Source organism: Pipra filicauda, unplaced genomic scaffold (assembly GCF_003945595.2).
Source record: "Pipra filicauda isolate LSUMZ 115617 unplaced genomic scaffold, ASM394559v2 scaffold85_size2586006_pilon, whole genome shotgun sequence".
NCBI classification, from domain to species: domain Eukaryota; kingdom Metazoa; phylum Chordata; class Aves; order Passeriformes; family Pipridae; genus Pipra; species Pipra filicauda.
The window spans coordinates 2527045-2545749 of NW_024105042.1; the positions used below are offsets into that span (position 1 = coordinate 2527045).

At 55.3% G+C, this 18705-nt stretch overlaps 1 protein-coding gene across 1 annotated transcript; it reads left to right on the plus strand.

The window, feature by feature from the left end:
* The first annotated feature begins 3696 nt into the window (after window positions 1–3696).
* On the plus strand, window positions 3697–11299 carry LOC113997071 (solute carrier family 2, facilitated glucose transporter member 5-like). The gene is made up of 12 exons (XM_027738601.2): window positions 3697–3834; window positions 4830–4928; window positions 5392–5552; window positions 5635–5759; window positions 6004–6149; window positions 6230–6362; window positions 6718–6905; window positions 7032–7142; window positions 8295–8396; window positions 8926–9001; window positions 10503–10630; window positions 10862–11299. The coding sequence occupies exons 1-12, from the start codon at window positions 3697–3699 to the stop codon at window positions 11096–11098; spliced, it is 1644 nt and encodes a 547-aa protein (XP_027594402.1). The 3' UTR covers window positions 11099–11299.
* The last annotated feature ends 7406 nt before the right edge of the window (window positions 11300–18705 follow it).

Below are 18705 nucleotides of genomic sequence, written 5' to 3' on the forward strand. Positions count from 1 at the left end.
CTCTGTATAGCTCTGCTTTTCCAAGTGCTCAGGTTAGTCCACGGCCAATATATAGACTTCCCAGGACTCTGTTCCAGGAGGGGCTGATGGGAGAGAAGATGAGAGGAAAAATAAGATGTTACTTGCACTAACTATCCTATGCAAATCTGACATTACGGGCTGCAGCTCTTGGAGGTCTCAGCCTGTCCCCTTTGCCAATTGATCCTTCCTTGATGGCTGAAGACATCTGATGGACAGGGATGTTTTGCCCTTCTAGCAAGCTTCCAGGAGTGCATGTGAGTACCAGCCACTTTGCTTTACCCTAAGGGAGCTCAGGCACACATTCATTATATTCTCAAGGGATACTCTTTGCTTCTGATCTGTGTTACCTTCCCAGCTTGAGCTTTCTCTCCAAAATGCTTTGCTGACATGCATCTGGCTGGCAGGAGCAGATCGAAATCTCCAAACCAGCAGGGAGGTTGCTGAGCTGTGGGGCTGATAGCCAGGGACCACTGAAGTTGGATAAGGAATATGACCAGGAGAACCTGGACTTGAAAAGGTCTCATCTGTACAGGTAAATAGCCTTCCTACAGATGGAGAATGGTCAGATGGGCTTTCCAGTGCAACAAGGCAGAAATAGCAGCCTGAGTTGTGCTTTCAGTGGGGACACGACTGACTTCCTTCCAGAGGCCACTGTGGTTTGAAGGAACTCAAGCCCCTGGCTAATGTCACGCAGCTGATGTGTTCAAAACTCCCTGTCCCATGCCCAAAGCATCCTTCTGGCATTTACAAAGGCAGATCAGGGAAGGCTTTTCGAAGGGGCAGTGAGGCAGGGAGGCTGCCAGACCATCTCCGTTTCTGCAGTGTCAGCTCTGAATGGGCAGTGCTGGCAAACTGCTCTGACCTTCAGAGCTGTGGAGATGTCCATGAGCAGCTTTGCCTGCTGGGCCTGTGCTACCAAGGTCCCTCTCCTCTGGTGTGGGGAAGGGGGTCAGTAGCTGCTGAGAAATGCAGCTTTTTGCCTTCATATGAGCTGCTTATTGATTCCTTGTGGAATTTACCTAGTTTGAACTCGATAGTGGTGGGCAAACACCAAGAGGCAGCACTGAAGACCATGTCCTCTCTGAGGGATTTCTATTTCATCTTGGGAAAGGGGACAGACTCTCCCAGTGTGTCTTCCTCTGCATTCCCAAGTCCTTCATAAATCACCATACCATTTTTTTGGTGTAGAGTCCTGCATGGCTGGCTCGTGGCTGTCAGTACTTGTCCTTGGGGAGCTGGGAAAGGAGGCAGAAGGCACCAGATTCTCTGACATTGCAGCAGGACTAACTCTTTCATTCCGCACCACACGAGTTCCTTGGAGCAGGATGAATCCTGCCTCTGCCCACACCATGAACAGCTGGACTATGGGGAAGCCTTCAGGGCTCCCAACAGCATCTCCATCCTCCTGGACATCGCTCTGTGCAGGATGCATGCTGGGACCGGCTCCTGCTGTTCTGCCTCTTCCAGTTCTCCTGGGTTTCTTTGCATGCCCAGACACTATGTGTCCAATGCCTCGAGGAGAGGAGGTGGGGACAGCCTCTGGAGGCCAAGGAGCAGTGAGGCAAGAGTGGGACAGGAGCTCTGGGAGTGACAGTGGGAGGGGATGAGGGTGGTTTATGGGCTCACAGCTGCTTTTCCAGCCGTGGGGGGTGTTTTAGCCAGGGACTCCCTGCATGGAGCCAGGGGAGGAATGCCTGTAAAATGTGGAGACGAGCTCCCTTGCGGCACAGAGCAGCGGGTGTTTCTCACCAGCACTTGTCTCGTCGTGTGCCACCATCACCGGGTCAGGTCACAGGAGTGTCTCCAATTAACCCAGCTCCCTGGTGACCATCAGTTGTCACTCCAGGCTTTCCTCCTCCCCCTTCCTGCCCCAGCACATCTTTCTTACCTCTACATCTGCTGCTAAACCTCTGCTCCTAGCATCCCAGCAACTGCTGGGAACTGGTGGCAGTAACCCAGATTTACTCCCTAAATCAAGGCAGTGGCCACGCCCTGGCTTGGAGCTGTGTCCTGAGGATGTCCCTGCTTCAGGATGCCCCAGCACCACCAAGCTGTGTGGTGGGAGGGAGGGCTGTTGCTGCAGGGATGAGCACAGGGCTTGTTGATGGGTATGGGCTTCAGTGGAGAGGAACTGGGAAGCTCCAGGAGGATTTTTAGGTGGTACTTGCTGGGAGAGTACCAGAATGGGGGAGAGATGGCTGCTGCTGTTTCCTCCTCTAGCTGTGGCAGAGACCACTGGACTGGGCACATTTAATCCTCCAGGTGCTGGTCCCAGAGATGAGCCATGTACCTGGATGACTGGAGTGAGATCATGGCTGCAGGACACAGCATGGCCTGGCTTAAAATCCTGTCCTACATTTGCTGCTTTGCCTTGTCTTAGCACAGGGCTTGGGGTGAATCCTGGGGGTGTTTAGGGCTGCCCTGCAGCACTGCAAGTGCTTTGGGCATGGCTGGAACCCATAGGCTGCATGTCCTCCTCCTGCTGGGTCATCTCACCCCTGGGCATGTCCAATAAATGGATCTTCCTCGTACTGCTCTGGGAATGAACCAGGACAATCCCCAGAACTGTGGTTCCCTACAGGTCTCCCTTACTGTGGCCCTGTCACCGAGGTTTCTGCAGCCCAGCGCTACTGCACAAAGGTAAAGGTGATGCCCCAATCAAGACTTGGAGAAACTGAATCTGAGCAAGACACAGGAGCTCTTGAATGGGTGCCTGCCCTGGGAAAAGCGGAACACTATGAAGCTGGGAAGGGCTGGTGGCTGAGGGGGAGGGCCCGGTGCTTTCAGGAAAAGGTAAAGGCTCACACAGAGGGAGGAGACAGGAGCTGGAACCTCCTGTGTGGGAGGAGTCGTGCCCGGGCTCTCCCTCACCCCAGACAGCCTGTTTGGGGCTGGGCATGACCCACGGGCTTGGGTGCTTGTGAGGCTCTCCCAGCTCTGCTCTGCTTTCCCAGCCCAGCAGGACCTTCCTGAGTGGGGCCAGCCTGTCGGGACCTGTCCCTTTTAAGCCCTTGGAGCTGTTGCCAGCCGTGGCTTAATGGGGTCCCCATCCCTTCAACTGTCTGTTCGGCAAATTAAGAGCTTGCTATTAGGCTGCTAATTAAAGGCACTTCATTAGCAGCAGGGGAAGCAGCTCCTGGCCGCAGCAAAATTGGATTCCTCTGAGCTGCTATGAGCCGAGTCTCTCCTCTCTGGGGCTGGGGGCTGCACCCCTCCGTGTCCAGCGAATGCACCTGCCCCGAGGCATGGCCGTGTGGCTACCAGGCTCCTCCCGAACCGCAGGGACTGGGGCACATCAGCCCCACGGTGGCAGAGGGGCCGGAGGTGATCGGGGTCTTGGGTGATGTGGGGCCGCCGCTTCGTGCCCAGCCTCGGGGGTGGTGCAGTGATGTTGCCCTGCTTACGGTCCCCGAGGCCACCCCCGTTTGGAGGGGGCATGCGGGAGCTCTCGACGGTGGCAGAGCATCACATCGGTCGTCCCACTGTCCCCAGGCTTGGCCGTGACCCCTCAGCGGGCTGGGCAGCCCGGAGGTGCTGTCCCTGCCCTCGGCGAGGGAGGAGGCCCCTGGACTCCTCCTCCGGCCGCTCAGGCGCCTCCAATGAGCCCCGGGGCACCCGGGCTGCCTGCCCTGCCCTGCCTTCCCTTCCCTCACCCCCTCCTTCCTCCATCTAAAAATGGGAGAGATCAGCCAGGCCGCCGGACCGGGGTTGCCTTCCTCCCCCTCTCCTTCTCCTCCCTCCCCGCGCTCCGCCTGCAGCCTCTCCCCGACGGTCGGGAAAGGGACCCCGCGGCCCGGCGGGGACATCACTGGGGTGAGCTGTCCCTGCGGGCCGGGGGGGGCTGCGCCATCCCTGTTGCCTTACGGTGCCCCGTTCCCCCAGGACCCTGGCCTGACGCCCCCATGGCCGGACACCACCCTCCCTTTTTTCCCCAGCTCGGGATTCCTGATGGGATTAGGGGGGATTTGCTGTGCGTGAGCCGGGAGCTGCTAGGTGCTACGGATCCGGCTACCGTGCGGGGGGTGTTGCGAGGAGGGCCGGGCTCTGGGTGCTGGCGAGCGTGGCTGCTCCCGTGGGATGCAGAATCACTTCGCATCCACCCCGTCCCAGTCCTGCCGCTGCGGGGATGGGAGACGCTCATTGCTCAGGGGGAGATAGCCGGGTGCAGCACCCAGGGGTGCTCCTGCAGCTGGAAGTGCTCTGAACGCTCCTGGGCACCCAGATCCTGGGGTGCGCTGGGTCAGGGCACGGGCTCTGTTCCCCCGCGGCCGTGGGCTCTTTGCAGTGAGGAGCCCCAGCAGCCGGGGAGGAGACAGAGGTGTTGGTGGGGGCGAGGGTTTAGGAGGTGGGTGCATGTGGTGTTTGGAGAGGGGGGGCTGAGACCTTCCCTGGGGACCTGCACCTTTCAATGGTGCTGGGCCACTCTCAGCAGCACCATTTGGGTGCCCCATCGAGGGAAGGGGATGGGTGTCCCTCCCTCCCCTTCCTGCCCCTTTCCATCTGCTGCCCACTCCCAGCTGGGGACAGGGTTGCCCAGGTTACTCAGGCTGGGCCCCCACCAGGGTAAAAAAAGCCTCACACCACAGCCACAAGACCAACCATGGGGAAGCTGGATTGTCTGGGCTGGGTGCTGGGCACCAGCCAGAAGTGGTGCTCAGCTCAGGGCTCTGTCACATTGGGGTCTTTGCTCTGGGCCAGGGTCATCCCTACTAGAGAAGGAACAGTGACCCAATACAGTTCATGACACATGATCTTGGCCCCTGGCTCTTCTGACCAGTGCCATGCTCATCCTTCCTCTTCTCTCCCAGCATCTCACTTTCCCCCTGCTGTCGGTCACCCTTCTGGTGTCTTTTGGCTCCTCCATGCTCTATGGCTACAACCTTGCCGTGGTGAACTCACCAGCAGTGGTAAGGGACAGGCAACCTCTCTGGGAGCAGGGGAAAGGGCTCTGTATCCCTCCCTAGGAGGGTGGAGGGATTGCTACCCAGCATCCCCACATCAAAATGCTGACATTTTCCTTGGCCAGTCACCCATGGAAAGCAGCCCAGGGAGAGGAATGGCATGGGAGGGACACGGGAGGCTGTGTTCATGTACTCCAAACTGGTCGCCCTGGGAAGGCAGAGGCTGGGGAAAGCTGGCCACAACCTCCTTGCTCTAGCTCAAGCTCTGTCTGGCATCTTTAAACTGCCGTTAAACCTCTCTGATGCTGACACAGGCCGAGCAACCCAACCAGCACATCGTAGTCATCCTCTGTCATGTCTTGCCTAGCATCACCTGCAATGCTGTTAAAGTCATGGCATCGTTCCTATAGAGCTTGTATTCCCCTTTCTCCCAGTACATTTGGTGCCCATGTGTGTCTCTGCCCTGCAGCACATAAAGGCTTTCTACAATGCCACGTGGTCCCAGCGGTACGGACATGAGCTGACCCCTGGCCCCTTGACCCTCCTCTACTCCCTGACTGTCTCCATCTTTGCCCTGGGAGGGCTGGTGGGCTCCCTGCTGGTTGGGATGCTGGTGGAGCGATATGGCAGGTAAGGGTGTCATACGATGGGACAGGGTGATTGAGGGATGGGGTGGGACTGGAGGAGCTGCCCTTCTGTTTGTGCCTGCTAGGAATGGTGCTCTGAGCCGCAGTGCTCTCCTCGTCCTCCTGGCCGGCGGCTTCATGGGCTTCAGCCGGGAGCTGGGGTCCCCTGAGATGGTGATCATCGGTCGCTCCATCACAGGGCTCCACTCAGGTACAAGTGCACAAATCCTTCCTCACAGCTCAGTCCCCTTACAGCCCCTTCACAGGGGGCTGGAGAAAACTTCATATTCCCCCCAGGCTCTGTGGATGGGTCTCTGGTACGGACAGGACACCTCCCTGGCCATGGGGTCCCTACTGTGGCTGACGCTGGGCGTGGGGGGAGATGCACCGAGTCTCTAGCCAGGCACCTTTCTCCCCACTGCCTCTCCCATCCCAGTTGTTCCTGTCCCTGCCAGGTATCTGTCTCAGCGTGGTGCCCCTCTACCTGGGAGAAATCGCCCCCAAGAACCTGCGGGGTTTCCTGGGCCTCATGCCCAGTATCTTCATCTGCCTGGGGGTTTTTGCTGCACAGGTCCTGAGCCTCCCAGAGCTGCTGGGTGAGGTGAGCATAATATGCCAGCCCACATGTGCTGGACCCTGCTCTGCCCTTCCCATGACTTGTCCTATTTCAACTCCTCTCAGGACAGATTCTGGCCCCTTTTGCTGTCAGTGGTGGTTGTTCCTGCCTCCCTCCAGCTCCTGCTGCTGCGCTGCTTCCCCGAGAGCCCACGATACCTGCTGATAGAGAGAAACGATGTCTGTGGAGCCACCAAGGGTGAGGGGATATCTTGGGGAGACTGGCTCCAGGAGATGCCGGGCGCTTCTCCAAGGTCTCCCAAGACCAAGGTGCATCCTCGTGGCACCCTTCCACACCCAGACCTCACAGCCCACCACAATCCTTATGGTTCAGTCCTTCTGTCCCATGCAGTTGTGCCACAGCATTTCCATAGTGCCCATCACTGTGGATGAGGCTTTTCCCAAGTTCCTCTGGATGCTGAGCCCCATGGGTCAGGGAGGTCTCCTGGGGAGGCTGATTCAGAGCAGAGCCAAGCCCCTGCCCTGTGCCATACCGACGAGCATCTACCCTGGGATGGGGAGACGTGTGTCCGTGACTCCTACTCTCCCCACAGCACTGCACCAGTTCCTGGGGACCCCTGATGTACAGGATGTGATCAAGGAGATGAAGGAGGAGCAGCGGTCACTCTCCTCCATGGAGATGGTCTCTGTGTGGCAGCTGCTGCGGGACCGCTCCGTCCACTGGCAGACCCTCTCGGTGGTGGTGGTGAATGCCGGCATGCAGCTCTCAGGGATTGATGCCGTAAGCTCTGCAGGGTCCTTGCTCCAGGACCTGGCTCTGCAGAGGCTGAGCTGAGACCTGGCAGCTCCTTTCATCAAGTGCCCTATGACTCCAACCCCTGCTCATGCTATGTCCCCTCCTCGGCAGATTTGGTTTTACACCAATGTCATCTTCGAGAACGTCGGGATCCCTGTGTCCCACATCCCCTACACCACCGTGGGCACTGGTGCCATTGAAGTCATCGCTGGGCTGATTGGGGTGAGTGACGGATGGACAGATGGACACAGTCCCTCCATGCCTAAGCCTTGTTGCCAGCTCCCAGCACCATCAAACAGGGGGACTGAATGCATCCCCAAATGTCATCTGTGCCACAGCATAGATGTCCCTTTTCTGGTGGGACAGAGAGTTTGGCAGGGAAATGGGGATGGAAGATGGGATGAGACAGACTCAATTTGGGGGTCACGTCTAGAAGGGGTGGGAGAATTTTGGGGTAGCAGGGAGACTGGGGAGAGATGCCAGGCAAGGAGCAGGTTGGAGATGATGGAGAGGGCTAGAGGTTCCTTCTGGCTCCCACTTTCATTGTCACTCTGTTAGCAGAGCCACATGTCCCAGTCTGCCCCCCCAACCAAGCACTGGTCTGGTCCCAGACTAGCAGCTCTGCCCCCCCAGCCAGCCCTCATTTAACTGGAGAGTTAGCACTGGGCCGGGTAGATTTATGTCCCTTGTCCCATCTGCAAGTGTCACCCAGGGCCATCCCAAACCACCTAGCACTAAATCCACACCCTGACAATTAGAGAGATGGATGGCAATGGCTCTTCCCAGAAAACCAGGAATGAGTGGGGGGCTCTCCCCTCTCCCCATAGCTCAACCCACTGCAGAGCAGGCCCCCTGCCTCTCTGAAGGGTGGCCCCTTCTCCCCTCCCCTGGCTGTGGGGCTGCCCCAGCCCCCCGGCAGCCACCCAGCATAGAGCCAGATTGCTCAGGAGCAGCCCCTCAAATGGCCCCCGATGGACACGCCAAGATTGGTTATAAAATTACAGGCATTTGTTCTGCTGTCAATACCCTGCCTGCTCCAGCTGCTGCACTGCCTGCCCGCACCCTGCCTCTGCCCACTGCCCCACAAACACCCCGTGCCCAGCCCAGCACCTCCACCTGGCACTGGTGGGAATGCAGCCATAGGGTCACCCTAGTCAGCCCCGACCCTGCAGCTTAATGGGACTCTGTGGGACCCCTCTCCTGCCCCATGTGTGCTCACCCCTTGCACTTTACTTTACATGCCCCAGCCTCAGCCCTGGAGCTCTGAACTGGGGCTGCCCAGGAGCATCCTCCCACCTTCAGCCGGATCTGGGGTTCAGGGGTGCTCCTGTCCACCTTGGAGCTCCCCACCACCCCTCTGCTCTCCCCTGGCAGTGCTTCACCATCGAGAAGGTGGGCCGGCGGCCTCTCATCATCACTGGCTTCTGTGCCATGGGCATCTGCTCGGCTGGCATCACTGTCTCCCTGCTGCTGCAGGTTGGTCTGGCCACTGCCACCCCCAGGGCCACTGCCACTCCCTGGGCTGGGGCAGGGGCATTGATGGGGGCTGGGTGATGTAAGGCTGGGTGTCACATCGGGGGAGGGAGCATGCATGGAAATGAGAGGTGCACTGGCTCTTCCAAGTAACGTGTTCCCTTCAAAGTTAAAGAGAAGGAAATTTTAGTGCAAAGAACAAAAAAAGAAAACAAATTCAAATGAGAAAAATCCTGCTGCTTCTGGTAGCTTTTCTGCAGAAATTGTTGTTACCAGACAGGCAGCTGTGAAATGCTGGGGGAGGTGGAGAGGTTTGCAGGGTCCTCCTTCTGCTGTCTGCTCCCAGGGGATGTTCCCATGACTCTGGGGACATCAACATCACGAGCTGCAGATCTCAGCCAAGGCTGAACCTCACTAGCTTTGCCCCAAACCACCCATTGCTTGCCTGCATCTCACTGATGTGTCCTGCGTGGCCACTGTCTCCAAGGGCCACCACCGAGCCAAGCAGCTTCAGCCCAGTGTCCCCTCACAGGCTGCCCTGCCCTGGATGCACTACGTCAGCGTCGCCTGCGTGGTCGGCATCATCGCTGGCTTCTGCATGGGACCAGGTGGGGCTGGGACTGGGGGAACAGGGGGCGATGGAGTGGGAATGGGTGTCCCAGGGGACCACCAGGATTTGCAGGCAGGTGACAGAACCTAAGCCTTGGCCCCATCCCTGTGGCCGGGCCCTGGTTTACCGTGCTGCACCCCACAGGTGAAACCCCCCACAAACCCCTCCAGCCCCATACATCCCCAGGGCACACTCTACCTCCTCCTCCTTGTCCCTGCTCCAGGGCCAAGTAGAATGAAAGCCCTGGCAGCCTTCCTCAGACCTCTCTGGAGGTGCCTCCCATCACAGTGCGGCTGATGAGCATCACCCTGTCCCTAACCAAGTGCAGGCTCAAACAGCCAGGAGTGAAACCTGGACTGGTTTACCCAGTTGATGTATTAGCAGAGCTGCTAACAGATCTGTAATTCATCCTCAACCTAGACTTCATTCACTGTAATTACATCTTTAATTAGGATTTTAATGGCTCATTGTTCACAAACAATGATGAATAGGAGTTTTAAAACAAACAAAAAAATATATATATCTGTGTTCTGGGCGAGCTGTGAGTAAGAGTCCATCAGGGGCTCCACTCCTCCCTTACTTCTTAGCACTTGTTTTTTGGTTTATCTTTTCCCTTGGAGCATCCTTTATAAAGAGGTCCCAGGCAGCCCTGTGCCAGGCAATGGGGCTCCAGTCACATCAAATACATATCAAATACAGTCCCTCGCCAGATTCCCATGCGTCTTGGGATGTCTTCTGGACCTTGGATTCTGCCTTCCAGCACAGGGACAGTCCTGGGACCCATGGCTGCTGGCTCAGTGACACATAGCAGGAGAGGCTGAGCCCTTCCAGGAGAAGTAGTCACAACCCATGTCCAGTTTTTAGTCCAGTAACAAGTTGGCTTGGAAAATCATTTCCACACACATGGGAAAAGCAGTTGGAAAATAACATTTCTGTGTCCTGTGGGAAATTCTGATGCTCAGAAATGTAGTTGCTTCTTTCCTGCCTAAATCAACCACAGTGGGATAGAAGCTAATTGATAGAAGGAAATTTTCTGAACTGTTTTGATCAAGGGAGGCTGGAAAGGGCATTATGGAGGGTACCAGGAAGATTTTTCTCCATGCCTGTGATCTCTAGGAGATTTAATGTGTCAGCATTTAGAAAAATTATTGGAAAATGAGGATCCAGGTGAAATATTCCACCCTTATTTTGACTCAGCCTGAAACTTTCAGTCACGCAGCTTGTGAAACTGGCCTCAGCACCCAGCAATGTGCAAGTGTGGTATGTCAGGGGGATGTCACCTACCACTGAGACATATCCCAAAGGGAGGCCAAAGGCAGGACACTGGTCCACAACACTCCCCATCTCCTCCAGCTGTCCCAGCACCAGCAGTTTAAACTGTGAGTCTTGCTGAGCTCCAGCCCTTTGGCCACAGGACTGAGATGGACAGGACCTGTTGACCCCAGGGGTGCGCGAGGCACCTGTCCCCCATATCCTTGATCTGTCCCTTCCCTCTGCAGCTGGTGTCCCCTTCCTGATGACAGCCGAGCTCTTCACGCAGTCGCACCGCCCAGCTGCCTACATTGTGGGGGGGTCCCTCAACTGGCTCTGCAACTTCACCATTGGCTTCATCTTCCCCTTCCTGCAGGTATCAGTCCAGAGGGGCCATGGAAGAAGGAGGGGATGGACACAACCCTGCTGCTCTCCCACAATGGGGTGCCAAGTCGGGCTCAGCCTGAGAGATGCTCATGCTCCAGGCTCAGCTCATTGCTGGCTGTAGCCAGCCTAGGAAGGGGTGATGAGAGGGGACGCTGTCTTGTGCCATGCCCAGTTTGGGGGTGCCTGACTCTCTGCCTCATCCTGCTCTTATTGTCCCCAGATGTCAGCTGGTGCCTTTTGCTACCTGGTTTTCTGTGGTGTCTGCCTGCTGGTGGCCCTGTACGTCTACTTCATCATCCCTGAGACCAAGAACAAAACCTTCATGGAGATCAGTCACATCTTTGCCACCCGCCGCTCCGTCCTCTCCATCCCAGCCCATCTCAGAATGAGGAGGCTCGATGGCTATGGGACCTTGGAGAACAGCTCCCTGGAGGGCTCAGGCTCCAGCCTGCCCTGATCTGGCTGGGCTGGAGGGGATTGGGATGGTGGAGGAGGCTTGGGGCTGGAGAATAAAGTGGGGGCCAATTTGCTCTGACCTGGTCAGCTCTGAGTCTCTCAGGACATGTCACTGTGCTGCAGCCTGTAGCCAGGATGATGCACCAGGGTGCACTGACCGCTGTACATGACCCCCATGCTGGAAGAGATGCCCCCACAGAGACGAGGGCACCTCCTGTGACTCTCATCACTCCTGGGTATGGAGCCTTGCCAAGAGCTGCCCACATGAGCTGTTTAATAAAGACCATTGCCACCAGAGCCATCGTTTGGCAAGTTCAGCCTGGAATAGCAGCAAGATGTAGTGTGCTGGAATGGGTGGGTGCTTTCCCAGTGCCAGGGAAGAGCAGAATGGGTTGAGGGATTTCTCCTCCTCCCCAGGGAGGCTGGAAAGGTCAAAGGGAGGGTGATCAGGATGTCTCCTAGGCTCTTGCATCTTACCTGGGTTGGTCATGCAAAGCCAGAGACTATTGTAGAAGGGACGTAGAGTGGCTCTGAGCTGGGGGAGACTGTCCAGCCACTGTGCCCCTCCACAGCCTGCTGGAAGCCCCTTGGTGCCTGACCTCGTGTGCTGGCCCCAAAGAGTGCTCCCATGGGACCCCTGCATGGTTTGCCCTTGAGGACAAAAGGATCCAGGATACACCCACATTCCTTTTCTGCACCCCATTAATTGCTGTGACCCCAAGGTGCTCTCCAAGCATGACGTCTCTCATGTCCCTGCCTTGAATCCTGAGGCCTGTGTTGCAGAGGGAGGGGCTGCCCTGTGTCCCAGGACTGCTGTGAGCATGGCAGTTGTGTGACTGAGGACCCCCACAGCAGCTCTCACAAACACCATGGGGTTGGGAGCTCCCAGGCCAGCAGACCCTCCAGGAGCTATAGTTTGCAGGAGAACTACAATATTTTGTTCTGGTAAGAGGTAAACCCCAGGCAGTGGGGAGGGCTGTGTGGCCAAACCCTTCTTGTGCTAATGCAAACATCATTTATTTTGTTGCAAATAATTTAGCCCTCTTTCTCCCCAGTTTCCCACCCCGTGATTGGCCCACAGCTTGCGTGTTTGGTGCTTGTGGTCACTTGGTGAGGAGCCCACCCTTCCTGCATCCCTTGGCAAAGCCTCAGGGCCCCTCTGGGGGTGGGTGGGTGCTGAACCCATGGGGACTGGGCCATACCGGATCCCCAGTGCCTGGTCCCATCACCTCCATCCTAAACCACTAGCTTGGGACTCTCCTGCATCTTCAGCCATTTAAAGGACATCAGTCAAAGCAGGGGTCATGGCTCCACAGCATCAACCACTTCCCACTCTGCCTCCCTCCCGACTCCGCTGCTCTCGGCAGCCGAACAGAGCGGTAAATATGTGCAGCATTACATATGTATAATGGAGTGTAAATAACCCCAAAAAGTGCATTGTAAATAGACTCCAAGTTTATCCTTTATTAATGAGGCACTGAGTGCCCTGCTGTTTTAGAGCAGCGAGACTTTGATAATATCAAAACCTAAATTACACTTGTGTCTCTCATTCCCAGCAAACGACAGCATCATTTCAGGCCTCTTTGCCACTTGTATTTATTTATTCTGGTATTTATCTATCTCTCCCACCCAGCATGTGGGGCAGCTTGGAAGATGACCCCTGCCCTCCGTGTAGGAGGCAATGGCCCCCCTGGGACCAGCCCCCCCATTCTGGGGTCCTGGAACAGCCAAGGAGCTGGGGTGTTGCCTTATAGCCAAGGACTGCTCTGTTCTGGCTGGTGAGAAGGGGCAGACCTGCGAAATGTGGGGTCAAGGCCCATTTTTACCAGAGCTTCAGACACCACCAACAGTCCCCTCTTCCCAAGGACTGGAGGTCACTGGTCAAATTCTATGATGCCTTTTGGATGCATTTGCTCCTAGGGACCCTTTTGAGGATATTGTGCCAAAGGACACGTCCATCCTCTTTCCATCAGGACCTGGGGGTGAGGAAACCCTGTGCTCATGGAACACTAGCAACTCATAATCTATTTTGTTGAAGCTATTGGGGCAGAATCTCTGTTTTGGGGCTGTCAGTCCAAGCTGCCCCTCGCCACTGCTCTGGTACTCCTGCAAAAACTGTATTTGGGCTTACCCTCTCTTTGCCTTGCCCAGGGAGGCATTCCCAGCCTCTCTGCTGCAGGCACCTCATGAAAGATATGGCTGGATGAGCTTTGAGATGCTTCTCCACGTCCGAAGCTGCTTCCCCATGTCCAAAGCAGCTCTCTGGATTCAAGCCTCCAAAAGCACTGGTTCTACTTGGTGAGGGTAAGGCTGTATTCTCTAGCAGTGTCCAAGCAGACCTCGAAAGACTGGAGAAGGTGTAAAGAAGAGCCTGAGAAATTAATTGGATGCCTGGAAATGCTTCTGATCCTCTTAAGGTTTGCAGAAATGAAGATGAAGGTGGCTTTCTCCAAATGTGTAAGTGCCTTCTCCTGATGTGCCCAGTGCTAGAGGGTGGGTGAGTTTAAGCATTGAGGTATTCACCTACCTCCAACGTGGAGAGCTGGGGCTCACCCCAGACAAACTGGAATGGGAAAGAAGGCCCTGGCTCAGACTCTCCAGATGCTTTGAAGGGGACTTCTTGAGGAAATGGTCATGGCCCATCGGTGGATATCTCCAGATCCTTCATGTAAGCTCTCCTGGAGGGTGCCTGGCTCATGGTGAATGGTCACATCCCAGCTGGGAAGCTGATAAAGGCTTGCTGGACACATCTTGGTGTCCCTGTGCCATCACTGGGGCTTGATGGGGCAGCAAGTGGCCCTGGGCCATGGTCAGACAAGACAAGGAGAATTCATACCCTGCCATTGCCCTCATTCCCTATGGCTCCAGCAATGATGGGCTCCTGGAAGATGGATCCCGGGGACCCACCAAGCCCCTGAGGCTGAAACATTCTTGCACTGGTTTCCCCAGGTGTCCTAACAGTGAACTGTCTCTGTCACCTCAATGGGGATGCTTTCACTCCCCTCAAATCTTACCTGACTGCAGAGGCTCCATCACGGGCCAGTTTTGATTGGGATGAGGTTCCTGTGTGCTCTGCCTCCTGCCTTCTTCCATGTGGAGAAAGCAGAGCTGGGGCAGTGCCCCACTGCCCCACAGAACTGTCTCCTGTCTCACTAAGATCATCCCTGCTTCCAGTGCAGCAGCCATGGGAGAAGGATGCTAGAGATAGGGAGCATTGCCTGGGGTCATGTCAGTTTGCAAATAGACCTTATGTCTGTAGCCTCAGCCCTGGATAAATTTGAGGGGTTTTAGGGGCTGATTCTGGAACCTGGAGGTGGACAAGAGGCTTGGCATGACCCTGAAATGCCAACCTGCATATCCTTGAAGCCAATTGTATCCTGGGCTGCATCACAAGAGGCATGACCAAGAGATTGAGGGATTCTGTCCCTCTGGTACACCCTTGTGAGACCCCATTTGGAGTATTGCATCCAGCTCTGGGGCCCTCAGCACAGGAAGGACATGGACCTGCTGGAGCAACTCCAGAGGAGGCCACGAATATGCTCAGAGGGCTGGAGCGCCTCTCCTGTGAAGACAGACTGAGATAATTGAGGTTTAGCCTGGAGAAGATAAGGCTCTTGGGAGACCTTAGAGCACCTTCCAGTAGATAAAGAGATTGAAAGAGAGCTCTGGAGGGACTTGTTACAAGGGCATGTAGTGACAGCACAAGGGAGAATGGCTTTAAACTGACAGAGGGTAGGTTTAGAGTAGATATTAGGAAGAAATTCTTTACTGAGGGTTGGGAGGCACAGGAACAGGTTGCCAGGAGAACCTGTCGATGCCCCACCCCTGGAAGTGTTCCAAGCCAAGTTGGATGGGGCACTGAGTAACCTGGTCCAGTGGAAGGTATCCCTGCCCATGGCAGAGGAGGTTGGAATAAGATGATCTTTAAGGTCCCTTCCAACCCAAACCATTCTGTGATTCTGTGATTTACAAACACATCTGCAGACCTCAGCTGCTCAGGGCCATTCAAAGCAGGGTAAAGCTGGCAGAGGAGCCAGCATGGTGTGGGGGTCCATCACCAGGTCTCTCCAGTTTCTTCTCCAGAGTAGTGGGACTGACTGTGGGGCTGCAGTAGCAAGGACATGGCACATCTGACACAGCTCATCGTGGGGAGAAGCCCAGGCTGATGGGCAGCCAAGCTCCTGCCAAAGCTTGACATCAGTGCTCATGGAGGGTCTGAGACTGCAGGATGGGACCTCCCGCTGATCTCCCAGTGTCCATACTTGGTGGCTTCACATCCCACTGGTCACAGCCTTGTGTGCAAACACAGCTTTGATAGAATCATGAAAGGAGCAAAAGCAGGGGAAAACTACTTCCCTTTGGATACAGGGTTTGTCCTGCCTGTCTGCCCTCCCCAGTGGCCAGGGGCAGGAATTAAAGAAGCCCTGGCTGCCCTTTGGGGTTGGCAAAGCTTCAGACAACGGCTTGAAGCTGCCCTCAGGCACCCTGGGATGTGAACTTAATAGGGGAGAGGAAAAGGTGACAAAGGAATAGGACGCAGAGAATGTGGTTGCCCTGGACCCATGTACACTGCTCATGATAATAACTGCCAGGACACAAGTCACCTGGAGAGAAAAGGTTGCACTCCCAAAATTAGGAACCCCCCCAGACAGTGAAACACCCTCCAGTTTTGGCATAGTGGATGAGTCTTTCAGCACTGTCACAGGGAACCCTCTGCCTGGAAAGGGTGATTTCAGACAGGATGGGTCCTCTCGGTACCTTCTTTTGTTTTTGCTTTGCCCAGTGGTGGCAGGAATCCCCAGAGAAGGGAACAAGGATATAACAGTAGTGTATATGTGCCTGCTCCAAGTGTCCCAGTCTCATGGACACGTTTGTTCTACGGTAAAACCTGTTTCCCTCCTGGCTGAAAATCATCCTCCAGCGCGGCCTCACTGGGCTGAGACCACGACTCTTATCTCCTAAAGCGCAGAGCCAGCTCCAGCCCAGCCTGCAGTTCACACGGGCTGTGGTCAACAGTCTCTTTGCAGGTAAAAATCTAAAATGAGTGATTTTTTTTAATTGTGTTCTGGATAAGAGGCACTCATCTGAAACCCAGCACCTCGAAGGGGTGGAGAACAGAGATTTGTTTCTTTTAAAAGCCTAAAATATTTCCTCGGCATCAACCCCACCCCCTCAACCTCTTAAAAAAAAAATGATGGGACAATTTGAACAATTTGAGGGCACATTTGGGGTGGGAAGAAAGTGTTCGTTACTCTACCAAAAAAACCCCCTCTGTATGAGTGCCTGCAGGTCCGTGGCCAGGGCTCTGCTGGAGCAGGTCTCTGCAGAGGTTGAGGGGTGCCAGGGCTGGTCTGGGTGTGGGTGGCCGAGGCAAGGGTGCCCGGCAAAGGGTGCACACCAGCAGATGGCACTCCTAGAATTTATTGCTACAGCAAGCTGCCTTTTGGAGAGCAGTCATGTAGGAGATGTCCTATTATATGGGCAGTTGACTTTAATAGTCATTGTGTGCTTAAAGCACAGCAAAACAACAGTGGGAAAAAAAAAAAATCCCCACTCCACTTGGATGGCCCTTTTCCCCCCAGCCCTGCTAGTCTATTTGTACAGTAAATTAAAAATATGAATCACTTCTCTCTACTGCCTCCCCAAACACTCATCCTGTCAGGCTCTGTGTTGTCTTCATTTGTATTACCTTAATTTAATGTTAATTATGTTCTTCATTTACAAAGAACAAGCATTTACACTCCCTGTCTGGGGATTTTCCACACTCGCGGTCTCCACAGACGGGGAGGCGAAGGGGAGCGGTGGAGGCAGCGGTGCCGGGGAGGAGGCTGTTAGCACGGCCGTGGGAATGGGGGGAGCAGGGATGCCACCCCCCGAACGAACTGGCAACGATGAGCACTATTGCCTTTCGATTTATGAAACCATATCACTGCCTGTGCTTAAATCCCCCCTAATAAATCCTTTTTAAAAGGTCCTTGGCCAATGGAGGGCAGTGATTTATGGTGGAGAGCTGGAGTGGACAGAGGTTTGGTGGCAGGGTTTGATGCCGGGGGGTTGGGGACCCATCCAAGGACATCACAGGGCTGGGAGCCTGGCCACTGCTGGGTAGTCCTGAGAAAATCTCCCAAGCACCTTTTCCCTGACATCTGCAGGCTTGTCAGATGCTGTCGGTGATGGGATGACCTGTAACCACAGCATGGATGAGAACTGCAAGTCCCTGCTCCATGCTTCAGTTTCTCCATCAGAACCTGGAGATAACTACCCCTCTCCCAGATCTACCCACCCTCAGTGCTTGCTGGAGAGCAAAACATTGGGCTGCACTAACAGAAATTACTTGGGGAGAGCGAGTGTGTGTGTGTGTGTGTTCATGGGCACACACATAAAGGACCCAGGTCTCTAGAAAAAAGCCCTTCACCTCACCCCAAACCTGACTCTCCCATGCACAGAGCCTGTGATTGGAAGAAGGAAGGACAGAAAACAAAAATAAGAAATGCAATGAAAGAAAGCTCTGTGAGCTTTCCTGGACCATCTGATACGTGTCCTTCTTCACAGCCTGCCCCTGCCCATCCCTGAGATGGAGGACGTGGGGCTGAAGGCTCTGTGCGCAGCCACATTTTCAAACCTTGAGCCCCCCCTCTGCACCCTACAATTGCCTGATCTTCTGGCACCATGTCCAGCCACAGGTTGGGAACATCAGTGGCTTCTCCCAGAGGTCCTGAGGATTGGCTTTTGAGCAGAGGGAGAAGCATCATTGTCCTCATTTGGTCCCAGAGTTCCTGGAGTCATATTTTGCTGTGCAAGTTGGGGTTGTACCAGTACATTGAGGGAGCTGAGGGGGCAGTGGGTAGATCTAGCTAAGACACTCACCCCTAAACTCTCCCAAACACCCTGTAAAGCTAATAAAAAAACAAACAAACAAAAAAAGGCAGCCCAACAAACCTGCCTGTTCTGTAGGACCACAGGAACTCCAGAAAAGCGCAGAAAACAGACTCCCACTGCCATGAAAACCCAAGGTGCCACACACCCTCTGCTGACCAACACTCCTCCCCTCACCATCACCTGTTTCCATGGCAACAGCCACACATTCTGGGGTGAGAACCTGAGCCCTCTTGCCACTGAACCGGCCTCAGGGCCTGGGGCGGGTCTCCTTGCTAGTTGCTTATGGGGAAGGTCGCAGGTTTAACCCTCCAGACTTCTCCTGCCTCGAGTCCAGCTTGCAGCTGCAGAGCGCTGTCCCAAAGCCCTGTTTGTGGGGTGTGCAGCCCCACATCCCACTCCTGCCCTTGGCCAGCCATGGAGCAACCCCGCTGCAGGGTCACCTTCTCTCACCCATCCTGCTGCCACGCAGGGCTGAGGCCACTCACTTCACGACAGAAGTGGCTCAACTACACCCCATGGGACAAACACTCCTCCGCTCCAGGGGGGTGATAATTTCCTCCATCCTCCATCGGCCATGCTTGCGCCCTCCCCATGTGCTCCCGTGCGCTCTCCCTTATTAACAATGACCTTTCCACCATGCTCACCACTGATTCCCCAGTCCCAAATATCTTTTAAATGGGTTTCAGGAGCTGATGCGCGCTCTGTTAAAAGGCCACCGCGTTGCACCCG